General features: G+C 54.7%; 1 protein-coding gene across 7 annotated transcripts in view; it reads right to left on the minus strand.

Annotated features, from left to right (window-relative positions):
- LOC126354052 (anoctamin-7-like) overlaps positions 1–14,494 on the minus strand; it is a 725,127-nt gene that overhangs the window by 108,657 nt on the left and 601,976 nt on the right. For all 7 annotated transcript variants that reach the window (XM_050003410.1, XM_050003407.1, XM_050003408.1 and 4 more), the window contains exon 6: positions 13,138–13,306. In XM_050003410.1, the coding sequence (XP_049859367.1) occupies positions 13,138–13,306 (169 nt within the window). The remainder of the gene's footprint in view (positions 1–13,137; positions 13,307–14,494) is intronic.

Genomic DNA, 14,494 nt, shown 5'->3' on the forward strand with positions numbered 1-14,494 from the left:
TGTCCATTGTATCTTCTGGGGATGCTGTTGGTTCTACATTCTGCAATGTCCTCATCTCCCTATCTTTCCACCAAGTCCTTGGATGACCTCTTTGACGTCTTTCAGGGAATTGAACACTCAGTTGGGGATAGATTCTCCAGCTCTTAAGACATGTCCCAACCACCAGTCGTCATCCTCTGATGGTCCTACTATCAGCAGCATTCACAAAATGTTGGTACAAGTCCTCTTTTTGCCTCATTTCCCATGCATCTTTCTGAGCACTTTCCTTTCAAATGCACTCTTCAAGTGTGTGTGAAGTTGCTCATGTGTCACAGCCAAATGATAGAACCAGCTTTACCAGTGCCATGTAAAGTTTGATCTTGCTATTTTGTGAGACTAAGTGTGACTTGAATAAGTTATTGAGACAAAAGAAGTCATGATTAGCATTAACTATTCTCTGTGGAACTTCTTTCTCAACCTCACTTTTATTAGATAGAATTAATCCTAGGTACTTAATTTCTCTACTCGTTCAAAATTGTGTCCGTCTGTATTGATGGTGGTAGGCTGTCATTTCACAGAGGCCAATGAGTGGGAACTAGTGTAAATATAGAAATCATTCACATACAGAGCAGGGGTGACTAATGGTCTGGCAGAGGCCACAAGTCCATTAACAGCAATGAGAAGAAGGATACTTAATATGGAGTGTGTGGAGAGTTAAGAAGGGTGGCAACCTGAACTCTTAACAACCGGTGGGACAGGAACTGGGAAATAGGTAGAGGGCCCCCAAAGAACCCATTCATGGAGTGTAAGCAGGATGTGATGGTGTCAAGCTGCTTTGTAGGCCTTACAAAGATTGAAGAAAAAAAGCATCAAGATGTTGGCGCTGAGAAAAGGCCTATATTCAATGAAAGTTGATGATCAACTGGAGATGGTCCCACACAAAAGCTGCAATGTTAAGAAGATGAAAGGTCCTGAGATACTAAGACCCAATTGAGCTGATGACTAACCATCCATTCTAATAACTTGCAAGGGACCTTAGGCAGGCTGATCAGACAGTAAATATCAAGGGATTATGGATTCTTGCCAGGTTTAAGGACAGGAACCACAATAATGTCTCTCCATTGAGGGGAGAAAATGCCTTGGAGCCAAATACAGTTGAACACCTGGAAGAGATATTGTCGTCACGGAGGATTGAGGTGTTGAAGCAATTGATTATGCATGGACTCGGGCCTGAACTGTGCGAAGAAGAGAGGGCCAAAAGAAGTTCCCTTTCAGTACAAGGTTGATTGTAGGATTCGATCTGACAAGGGGTAAAATGTTAAGTGGGAAGCTTCAGGCCCGTTTCTGGACGAGGAAGGCGGCTGGATAGGAGGCTGATACTGATGACATTGCAAAATAAGCTGCAAAGTGTTCCACAACAACTGATGGATCTGTGCAAAAGCCACCTGGAGTGATAAGGCCTGGAATGGAAGGCTGCCACTGACAATCTGGGAGGGTTCAGAGTGTAGTCCACACACTCCTGATGAAGGGACAGAAGAACCTAGGGAGGAGACAAAGCATTCCCAACACAGCCATGTTCTTGTCTGATTAACTATCGGGCATGTACTACAAGATGTACACATGTTGTTGGAGCGATCTCTGTTTATATATGTATTTCTTGTGACAGCTATGATCGCTTAATTTTAAGACCTTCATTCCAATTACTAGTTTTGACTTGATCATGCTGTCATCTTCAGATTGGGATTATACTTTGCATACCTGTGGTGTTTTTTGTATTGACTTTTGCTCTCAAAATGTTTATGACATGTATGTGAACATGTATGCGAAGTGTAATGCCAATCTGAAGAGGACAGCACGATCCTGTTGAAACTAGTAATTTAAATAAACGTCTTAAAATCAAGCAATCCTGGCTTTCACAAAGTAATGGGCTTTGACATGAAGAAATTTAAAGCTAATAAAACTGGCAGAGAATGGCTGCTACTTAATATGTTGCAAGGTGCCGTGACTATCACGGATGGTGGTGGCAATAGCCACACTCCAGGATGGAACAAGCAAGTGAGGCTTGTCGAGTGGGGAATGGCAGGACAAACTGCCTTATCAAACAGATTACACACCACTTCATCAATACAACGTGACAAAGAATGTGTGAACATGATCTGGGAGGTATATAGAGGCCAATCATCACTATGTGAAGCCCAGCAGAGTAAGCTAGCCATTGGGAGGTGGGAAGGGAATGATAGAAAAGGAAGTGGTCACTACCACAGAGGTCATCATGTGGTGAGCAGTATAAGAGAGGAAGAACAGGAGGGGAAGTGACCACAAGGCCAATGACAGAGGAAGTGCCATATGCAGAACTAAAATGAGTAGGGGAACCATAATTAAGAAGGCTTAGCTCATGGTCTGCAAGAAATTGGTCCCTGGGAGCCCCTGACCAGGTGAAAGAGCACTACCCCCAAAGTGCGATGGGCACTAAAATCTCCAAGGAGAAGGAAGGGAAATGCAAGCTGCTGAAGGAGGGCAGTTAGGACAGTGGGTGTAGGTGACCTGTCAGGAGGGAGGGAGGGAAAAATTGCAAAAGTGACCACAGAGTCCAAGTTGACTGGACATGCCACCAGATGCCCTCAATGGGTCAACCCAGTTCTGACAAAGCATGGACTCCACAAAGAGTCAGTGAGCAACCATCAGTGAAATGAGATTCCTGGAGAATGACACAAGTTGCCAAGTAAAAGGCAATAAGAGATTGCAACTCTAGGAGATGATGGTAGTATCCTTTACAGTTCCACAGAATAAGCATGGAGTGGGTATCCAAATGGTCAGCAAATAGGCTGGAGCCAATCACACTACCAGGTCACCATCTGTCACCAACAAGGATCAGGTGATACCAATAAATAACATATCAGAGGGGGGCCGGGGGTGGAGAGGGGGGCCGGGGGTGGAGAGGGGGGCCGGGGGTGGAGAGGGGGGGCGGGGCGGAGAGGGGCGGGGCGGGGCGGAGAGGGGCGGGGCGGGGCGGAGAGGGGCGGGGCGGGGCGGAGAGGGGCGGGGCGGGGCGGAGAGGGGCGGGGCGGGGCGGAGAGGGGCGGGGCGGGGCGGAGAGGGGCGGGGCGGGGCGGAGAGGGGCGGGGCGGGGCGGAGAGGGGCGGGGCGGAGAGGGGCGGGGCGGGGCGGAGAGGGGCGGGGCGGGGCGGGGCGGAGAGGGGCGGGGCGGGGCGGAGAGGGGCGGGGCGGGGCGGAGAGGGGCGGGGCGGGGCGGAGAGGGGCGGGGCGGGGCGGAGAGGGGCGGGGCGGGGCGGGGCGGAGAGGGGCGGGGCGGGGCGGAGAGGGGCGGGGCGGGGCGGAGAGGGGCGGGGCGGGGCGGGGCGGAGAGGGGCGGGGCGGGGCGGAGAGGGGCGGGGCGGGGCGGAGAGGGGCGGGGCGGGGCGGAGAGGGGCGGGGCGGGGCGGAGAGGGGCGGGGCGGGGCGGAGAGGGGCGGGGCGGGGCGGGGCGGAGAGGGGCGGGGCGGGGCGGAGAGGGGCGGGGCGGGGCGGAGAGGGGCGGGGCGGGGCGGGGCGGAGAGGGGCGGGGCGGGGCGGAGAGGGGCGGGGCGGGGCGGAGAGGGGCGGGGCGGGGCGGGGCGGAGAGGGGCGGGGCGGGGCGGAGAGGGGCGGGGCGGGGCGGAGAGGGGCGGGGCGGAGAGGGGCGGGCGGGGCGGAGAGGGGCGGGGCGGGGCGGAGAGGGGCGGGGCGGGGCGGAGAGGGGCGGGGCGGGGCGGAGAGGGGCGGGGCGGGGCGGAGAGGGGCGGGGCGGAGAGGGGCGGGGCGGGGCGGAGAGGGGCGGGGCGGGGCGGGGCGGAGAGGGGCGGGGCGGAGAGGGGCGGGGCGGGGCGGGGCGGAGAGGGGCGGGGCGGAGAGGGGCGGGGCGGGGCGGGGCGGAGAGGGGCGGGGCGGGGCGGAGAGGGGCGGGGCGGAGAGGGGCGGGGCGGAGAGGGGCGGGGCGGGGCGGAGAGGGGCGGGGCGGAGAGGGGCGGGGCGGGGCGGAGAGGGGCGGGGCGGAGAGGGGCGGGGCGGGGCGGAGAGGGGCGGGGCGGGGCGGAGAGGGGCGGGGCGGAGAGGGGCGGGGCGGAGAGGGGCGGGGCGGGGCGGGGCGGGGCGGGGCGGAGAGGGGCGGGGCGGAGAGGGGCGGGGCGGAGAGGGGCGGGGCGGAGAGGGGCGGGGCGGAGAGGGGCGGGGCGGAGAGGGGCGGGGCGGAGAGGGGCGGGTCGGGGCGGAGAGGGGCGGGTCGGGGCGGAGAGGGGCGGGGCGGGCGGAGAGGGGCGGGGCGGGCGGAGAGGGGCGGGGCGGGCGGAGAGGGGCGGGGCGGGCGGAGAGGGGCGGGGCGGGCGGAGAGGGGCGGGGCGGGCGGAGAGGGGCGGGGCGGGCGGAGAGGGGCGGGGCGGGCGGAGAGGGGCGGGGCGGGCGGAGAGGGGCGGGGCGGGCGGAGAGGGGCGGGGCGGGCGGAGAGGGGCGGGGCGGGCGGAGAGGGGCGGGGCGGGCGGAGAGGGGCGGGGCGGGCGGAGAGGGGCGGGGCGGGCGGAGAGGGGCGGGGCGGGCGGAGAGGGGCGGGGCGGGCGGAGAGGGGCGGGGCGGGCGGAGAGGGGCGGGGCGGGGGGAGAGGGGCGGGGCGGGGGGGAGAGGGGCGGGGCGGGGGGGAGAGGGGCGGGGGGGAGAGGGGCGGGGGGAGAGGGGCGGGGGGGAGAGGGGCGGGGGGGGAGGGGCGGGGGGGGAGGGGCGGGGGGGGAGGGGCGGGGGGTGGGGCGGGGGAGGAGGGGCGGGGGGGGAGGGGCGGGGGGGAGAGGGGCGGGGGGGGGCGAGAGGGAGGGAGGGAGAGGTTGGTTGGTTTGTGGGGGTTAAAGGGACCAGACTACTTAGGTCATCGGTCCCTTGTTCCACGACCATAATAATACACGAAGAAAAGTCCAACAAGCAATAAACACATAACGGAGACAAGGGACGACACAGTACAAGAAAGACATAGACGAAGACCAGAGAAAAGAGACTAAAAGACACACAGAGTGCGACGGTCATTGGCCGACCATGAAAATAAAACTGGAAAGGCCAACAACCAAGCGACACATTAAAACACCACACTAAAACCCCAGGCCAAAAGCCACAGTCGACACTAAAAAAAATAAAAAGGGACTCTCATATTGAATGATAAAAACCCCCTGCTCGAATAAAACGGAGAACAAAGTCAGCCATAGTAGAGTCATCGGTTAAAAGAGCAGGGAGTGTATCAGGCAGCGCGAACGTCTGTCTGAGGGCAGTTAAAAGTGGGCAGTCTAGTAAGACGTGTACCACGGTCAGGGCCAATCCGCAGCGACAGAGAGGCGGGTCGTCACGGCACAAGAGATACGCGTGCGTGAGCCGGGTATGTCCTATGCGGAGCCGGCAGAGGACGACAGCATCCTTGCGAGACCCCCCGCATGGAGGAGCGCCACACACTGGTTGTCTCCTTGACTGCCCGAAGTTTGTTGGGAGAGGGCAGGTTGCGCCACTCATCACGCCAAGCAGCAAGGACCTTCTGCCGCAATACGGATCGGACGTCACTCTCTAAAAGACCGATCTCCATGGCCGGGGAACTGACCGCCTGTTTCGCCAGTTCGTCAACCCGCTCGTTACCCGGGATGCCGACGTGACCCGGGGACCAAACAAAGGTGACAGAGCGGCCGCAACGGACGAGAGTATGGAGGGACTCCTGGATGGCCATCACCAGACGGGAACGAGGGAAACACTGGTCAAGAGCTCGTAAACCGCTCAGGGAGTCACTACAGATGACAAAGGACTCACCTGAGCGGGAGCGGAGAAACTCTAGGGCACGATAGATGGCAACCAACTCGGCAGTGTATACACTGGAGCCAGCTGCCAATGACCGTTGCTCACAATAATCCCGTAGAGTGAGAGCGTAACCAGTGTGACCAGAGACCACCGAACCGTCGGTGTAGGCCACCGCCGCGTTCGGAAACTCGGCCAGGATGGAAAGAAAGCGGCGGCGGAGGGCCTCCGGAGGCACTGAGACCTTCGGACCCTGTGCCAAGTCGAGCCGAAGGCACGGTCGGGGCACACTCCACGGGGGCAGACGGAGATTGGCCCGGAAAACAGGCGACAGAGGAAAAAAGTCAAGGCCACGGAGAAGGTCCCGGAGGCGAACCGCAATGGGACACCCTGACCGGGGCCGCCTTTCTGGAACATGGACGATCGAGCGCGGGAACAGGAGACGGTAGTTTGGATGCCCTGGCATGCTATAAACGTGCGCGGCATAGGCGGCCAGAAGGCGGTCACGCCGGAACCGCAATGGAGGGACACCAGCCTCCACAAGTATGCTGTCGACGGGGCTTTTCCGGAACGCTCCCGTGGCGAGGCGGATCCCGCAGTGGTGTATGGGATCCAGCAATCGCAATGCTGAAGGCGAGGCAGAACCGTACGCCACACACCCATAATCAAGGCGGGACTGGATCAGCGCTTGATATAGGTGGAGGAGGGTGGACCGGTCAGCACCCCACCTGGTGTGGCTTAAGCAACGGAGAGCGTTTAAGTGCCGCCAGCATGTTTGCTTCAGCTGCCTAATATGGGGCAGCCAAGTCAACCGGGTATCGAACACCAGTCCCAAGAACCGATGCGTCGCGACCACAGCAAGAGGTTCACCGTCAAGGTAAAGGCGCGGCTCAGGGTGAACCGCGCGACGCCGGCAGAAATGCATAACGCAGGTCTTCGCGGCCGAAAACTGGAAGCCGTGCGCTACAGCCCATGACTGCGCCTTGCGGATGGCACCTTGCAGCTGCCGTTCAGCAGCGGCGATGCCACTGGAGCTGTAATATAAGCAGAAGTCGTCCGCATATAAAGAAGCCGCGACGGACGACCCCACCGCCTCAACGAGCCCATTGATGGCAATTAAAAACAGGGACACACTGAGGACAGACCCCTGTGGGACCCCGTTCTCCTGGACCCGGGAGGAACTATGCGACGCAGCTACTTGCACGCGGAAGGAACGATACGAAAGAAAATTCTGAATAAAAATCGGGAGCGGGCCCCTAAGGCCCCACCCATGAAGTGTGGCCAGGATGTGATGGCGCCAAGTCGTATCGTATGCCTTCCGCATGTCGAAGAAGACGGCAACCAGATGTTGGCGGCGCGCAAAGGCTGTACGGATGGCAGACTCCAGGGAGACCAGATTATCGATGGCAGAGCGGCCTTTACGGAACCCACCCTGAGACGGAGCCAGAAGGCCCCGAGACTCGAGGAGCCAACTCAACCTCCGGCTCACCATACGTTCCAGCAACTTGCAAGGAACGTTGGTGAGGCTTATGGGGCGATAGCTGTCCACCTCCAGCGGGTTCTTGCCAGGTTTCGATACGGGGAGGACTATGCTTTCCCACCATTGAGACGGGAAAACACCCTCGACCCAGACGCGATTGAAAAGATCTAGGAGGTGTCGCTGGCAAGGCACTGAGAGGTGTTTCAGCATCTGGCTGTGAATGCGGTCTGGTCCAGGAGCCGTATCAGGGCAAGCAGAAAGTGCGCTCTGGAATTCCCATTCGCTGAAAGGAGCATTGTACGACTCCGCGTGGCGCGTGTGAAAGGAAAGCCTCCGACTTTCCAACCGCTCTTTCCGGGAGCGGAAGGCCAACGGGTAGTTCGTTGACGCGGAACACTGAGCAAAATGCTCTGCTAACCGGTCCACAATCGTGTCGGAGTCGGTGCACACCGCTCCATTCAGCGAAAGCCCAGGGACAGAGACAGGTGGCCGATAGCCTTGGAGTCGCCGAATCTTGGCCCAAACCTGCGATGCAGAGGTACGGACGCCAATGGTGGAAACATAACGTTCCCAGCACTCCTGCTTCCGTTGGCGAATAAGGCGTCGGGCTCGGGCGCGGAACTGTTTAAAAGCAATGAGGGTCTCCAACGACGGGTGCCGCTTATGGCGCTGAAGAGCCCGCCGGCGATCTTGAATCGCCTCTGCGATCTCGGGCGACCACCACGGCACAGTCCTCCGCCGAGGTGACCCGGATGTACAGGGAATCGCAGATGCCGCCGCAGAAACGATGCTGGTGGTGACCGACTGAACCACCGCATCAATCGGATCAGTGGAAGGAGGTGCGATCACTGCGACAGATGTAAATAAGTCCCAATCAGCCTTATTCAGAGCCCATCTGGAGGGGCGTTCAGAAGAGTGACGCTGTGGCAGTGACAGAAAGATGGGGAAATGGTCACTACCACATAAGTCGTCATGGACCCTCCAGTGGATGGATGGTGAAAGTCCGGGGCTGCAAATAGAAAGGTCAATGGCCGAAAACGAGCCATGGACCGCACTAAAGTGGGTCGCCTCTCCCGTGTTTAAAAGGCAGAGGTCAAGCTGTGACAGAAGAGTCTCGACATCTCTGCCCCGGCCAGTAATCGCGGCGCTACCCCACAAGGGGTTATGGGCGTTAAAGTCGCCCAGCAACACAAAGGGAGGCGGCAGTTGTGCTATCAATGCAGCCAACACATGACGCGAGACATCACCACCTGGCGGAAGATACAAACTGCAGACAGTAATAGGCTGAGGCGTCCACATCCTTACAGCGACAGCCTCTAAGGGTGTATGAAGAGGCACACACTCGCTGTAGATAGAGTTAAGGACGTAGACGCAGACTCCACCAGACACCCTCTCATAAGCTGCCCGGTTCTTACAATAACCCCGATACCCTCGTAGGGGAGGGGTCCGCATTGCCGGAAACCACGTTTCCTGGAGGGCAATGCAGAAGAAAGGGTGACTGCTGACGAGTTGGCGGAGCTCAGCAAGGTGGTGGAAAAAACCGCTGCAGTTCCACTGGAGAATCACTTTGTCCATGGGCGAAATAGGCGTGAAGGGACCGAGGAGGCAGATCACGTCACTGGGTCACCTGCTGTCACCGATCGAGGACCAGTACAAACGGCGTCCTTGGCGTCTGAGGGTATGGCGAGATCCAGGTCCTCAGCGGACGCCAGGATCTCCACCTCATCCTCAGACGCAGAGCCTGTATGGAGCGGTGGGGTGGATGCCACCGCGCGTTCCTTGGCCTTAGAGGCCTTCTTTTTCTTCGTCTTCTCTCTCTGCTCCTTGGGCTTTACTGGCTGGGAGGGCTCCACCGAGTCAGTCTCCGGGACGGAGGAGGAGCGGGAAGCCCTGCGACCAGCCGCTGGCCTGCTTTTCAGCCATTGGCTGACGTCACCCTTCCCAGAGGTGGAAACCTGGGAAGGGAGGGACCCGAGGGATCCCTTGCGAGAGAGAGTCGCCGAAGAAGTCGGACGCTTCTCCGGCTTAGAGTTGGGGACTTGTGTCCCCGATGGTTGGGGGGTCGTTGCTCCTGAGGTAGGTGGTGCAGGAGCAACAGATGGGGAAGTGCCCCCCACCATCAAGGGGGCAGGTGTAGTATTCCGGCTCAGAGTGTTCAGTGGAATCGGTGCAGCAGATGACAAAACTACTGTTTTGGCAGCGGTGGCATAGGAGCTGGTCAGAGCCACAGGATGTAGCCTCTCGTATTTCCGCTTAGCCTCAGTATAGGTCATGCGATCCAGGGCCTTATATTCCATGATCCTTCGTTCTTTCAGTAGAACCTTGCAGTCTGGCGAGCAAGGGGAATGGTGTTCGCCGCAGTTCACACAGATGGGAGGCGGCGCACATGCAGTATTAGGATGTGAAGGGCGTCCACAATCTCTGCATGTCATGCTGGAAGTACACCGAGATGACATGTGGCCGAACTTCCAGCATTTGAAACACCTCATCGGGGGAGGGATATAGGGGTTCACATCACATCGGTAGACCATCACCTTGACCTTTTCGGGTAGGACGTCACCCTCGAAGGCCAAGATGAAGGCACCGGTGGCTACCTGATTATCCCTCGGACCCCGATGGACGCGCCGGACGAAGTGAACACTCCGCCGTTCTAAATTGGTGTGTAGCTCGTCGTCTGACTGCAAGAGTAGGTCCCTATGGAATATAATCCCCTGGACCATGTTGAGACTCTTATGGGGTGTGATCGTGACGGAAACATCCCCCAACTTGTCATAAGCGAGTAACCGCCGTGACTGTGCAGAGGATGCCGTTTTGATCAATACTGCCCCAGAGCGCATTTTGGACAAGCCCTCCACCTCCCCAAACTTGTCCTACAAGTGCTCGACAAAAAACTGAGGCTTGGTCGCCATAAACGATTCCCCATCGACTCGTGTACAGACTAAATAGCGAGGTGAATAAGGTTCGCTGCCAACCGTAGCCTTTCGTTTCTCCCATGGTGTGGCCAGGGAGGGGAACGATTGTGGATCATATGCCTGAGCGTTGTATTGAGGCCGAGAACGCTTAGAGACTGCTGGCGGCTGGCCGCCAGCAAGAGATGATGTACCACACTTCATCGCGGGTCATCCGCCCTGATGCCACCTACTCCGACCAAGGGCCCTCCCCACGGGCGCCACCCAGCCTCAGCAACGACCACCTGGCGGGATGGCCATTGCCGGGAGTCCCGATGCCCCAAAGAGACAGGCATCTACTCCTTGGCACACGCGGGGAGTTAACGGCGCAGGCATCAGTAGAGCGATCCCTGTGTTGTCAGGGGGCTACAACCGACAGGGTACATGGCGGCCCCACCACAACGGACTAGCTACCGTGCTGGATTTCAGGTGAAATGTAGTCCATGATCGTCATTGGCGCATAAAGCGACACAGCAGAGCAGACTGCAAAAACCGCACCCAAGAACAAAGCCACACCCTAGGATGGTGAGTGGGCGGGACAGCTATGCGACGACGACCAACCAAGCTAGAGATGGTAATGAGCGATGGACACATTGCACCTTGTAAGGCGCCCTTCCCCAATCAGCTCGCTCTTCGGAAGAATTTAGAAGATGGAGGTCAAACCCGGTAGGGGACCATCACATAAGGCCGAAACGTTTGAGACTCCTTTTAGTCGCCTCTTACGACAGGCAGGAATACCGTGGGCCTATTCTTACCCCCGAACCCACAGGGGGGGGGGGGGGGGAGGGAGAGGGAGAGGGAGGGAGGGAGAGGGAGGAAACAAAACTGGGAGGAGGGAACAGGATGTTTCAGAGGCAAAGGTAGAAGTCATTGATAGAGGTTGAAGCCAGTCATATTTTTTATGAGCCTCGGTGTAAGAAACTATCAGTGGTCTTATGCTTCTGTATCATCTCTTCTTATAAAATGGGCAATCAGGCAAGCATGGAGAGAGATGGTTTCGACAATTACCAAACATGAGCAGTGGAACACAGGGACTCCCCTCATGGAATGATTATCCACATTCACTACATAAAGGATCTGTCTTACATTAGGAAGACATGTGCTGAAATGCAAGCACTGAAAGCATCTCAATGGTAGTGAGAAGTACAGCTTCAGGTCACACTGATAACACTTGACCTCAACCTTCTCTGGCAGGGTACCTCCCTCAAAAGCCACAATAAAGTTGCTAATATCAGTGTGATTATCCTTATAACCTATCTGAACATGTGAAAAAATCACTTCTGATCTGCCCGGAGTTCCTCGTCAGTTTGAGGGATGAGGTGCCTGTGAGAAATGACTCCCTGAGCCATATACAAAGAATGGTGAGGAGTAACGAATGCCAGGACATCACCTACATGGTCACAAGCATGCAGGGCTGCAGAATGGATGCAGAATAAGTTTTGATTGACAGTGAACCCAACCGCATCCTACTGAAAGACTCCACTTTGCCAGACTTGTCTGATGTTTTCGACAGAAAATAACAGCTTAGTGGCAGTGAATGTGTCCCCACCCATCCTAATTCGGACTAGCTAACAAGGGAAGTGTTGCACCCCAAGCTGGAGAGCCTGGCCCTTCTCCAAGAGTGTAATCAGGTTAGGGAAGCAGCATTAAATGATCCATTACCAACCTAAGAGAGGGTCACAGAAGAATGGCCAGCTTTCTGGAGCTTGATACGTTTCATACATCTTCCCTGATTCCACCCACTCTGATCAGGGTCTAGCTCCACGGGTACAATGTAGCCATTTCCAGTTCTGATGCTGCAGAATGTCAAGCAACAACTCCTAGGCATACATGGGGAGGCAACAGATCAGGTAATAGAAGTGCGATCCCTTTGTTGTCAGGGGCTCAGCCAGATGGGTTCATAACAGCCCCACTACACAGATTGGCTACACGCACTGATGACCTGTCAGTGTGGAAGGGTGGCTATGCTGGAGAAGGATGAGGGAAAGGAAAGGGAGGGAGGTAGGTATCCACGTGATAGATGCTAGGGAGGGAATTCTTGCCCAAATGGCTGCCTCTACATAGAGAAAATTTAGAAGTGGAGGTCAAACCCCAAAGGTGGACAAAAAATGCCAAAAAGGAAGGATGAAAAACAAAAAGGCAAAGAAAACAAAACTGGAACAAATACAGGAAACTAGATGGCTAGCCAGGTCAACATAAGTAAGAACCCAGAGAGAGATGAAAGGAGGGGACAGAGGGGATGGAAGAGGACAGGATGGAAGGGGCACAGGGAAAGAAATGCAATCCAGGAAGGAAGAACAGGCTGCAATAGCTTGGGGCCCCCTGTGCACCATGCATGAGCTCACAAAAGAACCGTAGGCTTTCATGGGGTGGAGGGGGGAGGGGGCGGAGGGGAGGGTGGAGAAATCTTGCTGTGTCTTCTTCTGAAACCCTGGATGTACATTCACTAATGAAATTTATCATAAATAATGCATCAAAATTTGAGAAGAAGAGTGATGACCATACCTACAACATTAGAATTGAAAAATGACACTTATTACCCATTGCTAAAGCTGTCAAGGGTGCAGAAAGGAGTTCAGTACATATCAACAAAATATATTCATCATTTGCCCAATAACATAAAAGTCTGAGATCGCAAAGCAAGTTTTAAATCTAACCTATAATCATTTATTCTGAATAACACCTGCTATACCATAGACAATTTTTATTTAAGAACTGGTAGCTTGTAAAAAGAAAATTAAAGAAAAAAGACCTAGTTTTAATTGTAGTTCCAAGAAACAGTATTGAAAAATAGTATGATGGTTATTGTTAAAAGTAAATTATGTATACATATTCTGTAAGCTGACACATTCCACAACATTTTGATACAAATATTGGTCAAGTTATCTGTGGAAGATGTAACTAATAAATTAACAAGATTAAAGTAGAAACCATACTTACATCATGTAGAGGAAATGCTGAGCAGAAGACCCCTTCTTCCACTAGCCTTTCAATGCCCACTTCACCTTTCTTCTTCTTGCCAAATATAGCTGTTGAAAGGATCTCATACAATATGCGACTACGCTGAACATTGGTAAAGTATGTATCATGGTTATCACTGCCAAGGAACCTGGGAACAATTTTTTGTAAATCTGTCAAGCCTGGTCTTTATACCAGTTTGCAGAAAAATATGTTCGACATAAGACTTACTGGTAATGTTATGAATTATATTTTTGGATCTGTAGGTAAAACAAATGATGATCCTCATGGATGCAGAGAAAAATCATCATGGATGTATAATGCATCAGAAAAATAATGTAAGAAATATTCATTTTACATAAGAATTAACATATTGAAGGTTTAATATTGACTCCACAGGCTTTTAGTATACTCTCAAATAAATGATGTACAAGTAGCCTGTAGACTTTTTTTCCATGTGATTTGGATAAAATTACTATCATTTAGCAAGACATGGATTATTCTAAAAATTCTGAAACTTCATCCACAAAATTTTCCTATGCTTACCTTTTACTTATTTTGCATGGTCTCCTTTGAAATACTCTCATCCACAACTGATACACCACTCCAAACACTGTTTCCACTTGTGGAAGTAGTCTTGGTATGCCTCTTGCTGCATGGTGTAAAGCACCATCTGTGAACTACCTTTTATCTTGTCTGTCATTGCAAATCTTCATCCTTTCAATGTGGTTATCAAATTTGGAAATTTAAAAAAAGTCCACAAGGGCCAGGTCTCAAGAGAAAGGAGAATGAGGCAGCACAGTGATGTCGTTTTTTGTGCAATAGTGACACACCAACAGGGCTAAATGTATGAGTGCTTTATGGTGATGTAAGAGCCATGAATTGTCTCACCACTTTTCAGGTGTTAGCCTTCTCATTTTCTCACAGACATCGCGACATGTGCAGATAGTACCATTGATTAACAGTTTGTCCCAGAGGCCTGAATTCACGATGAACTAATCCTTCAAAGCCAAAGAAAACTATCAAGATGGCTTTGACATTTGACCTGACCTGACAAGCTTTTTTTTTTATCTTGGAGAACCTTTCCTTATCTATTGTGAAGATAGGACCTTGGGTTCAACATCAGAACCTTAGACCCACTTCTCATCACCTGTTATGAGTCTCTTAAGAAACACCTTATTGCCATTTGTGTGATCCAGAAGCTCTTCACACATTATGAGTCTAAGATCTTTCTGGTGTTGATACATGAGCTTTTGGACAGTCAGTCTTTCGTTGGCACACAGTTTCGTTGACTTTCCTGACATGAGCATCATTTGTAGATGTCGAAGGGCATCGTGAA

The sequence above is a fragment of the Schistocerca gregaria genome, chromosome 3, assembly GCF_023897955.1.
Source record: "Schistocerca gregaria isolate iqSchGreg1 chromosome 3, iqSchGreg1.2, whole genome shotgun sequence".
Lineage (NCBI taxonomy): Eukaryota > Metazoa > Arthropoda > Insecta > Orthoptera > Acrididae > Schistocerca > Schistocerca gregaria.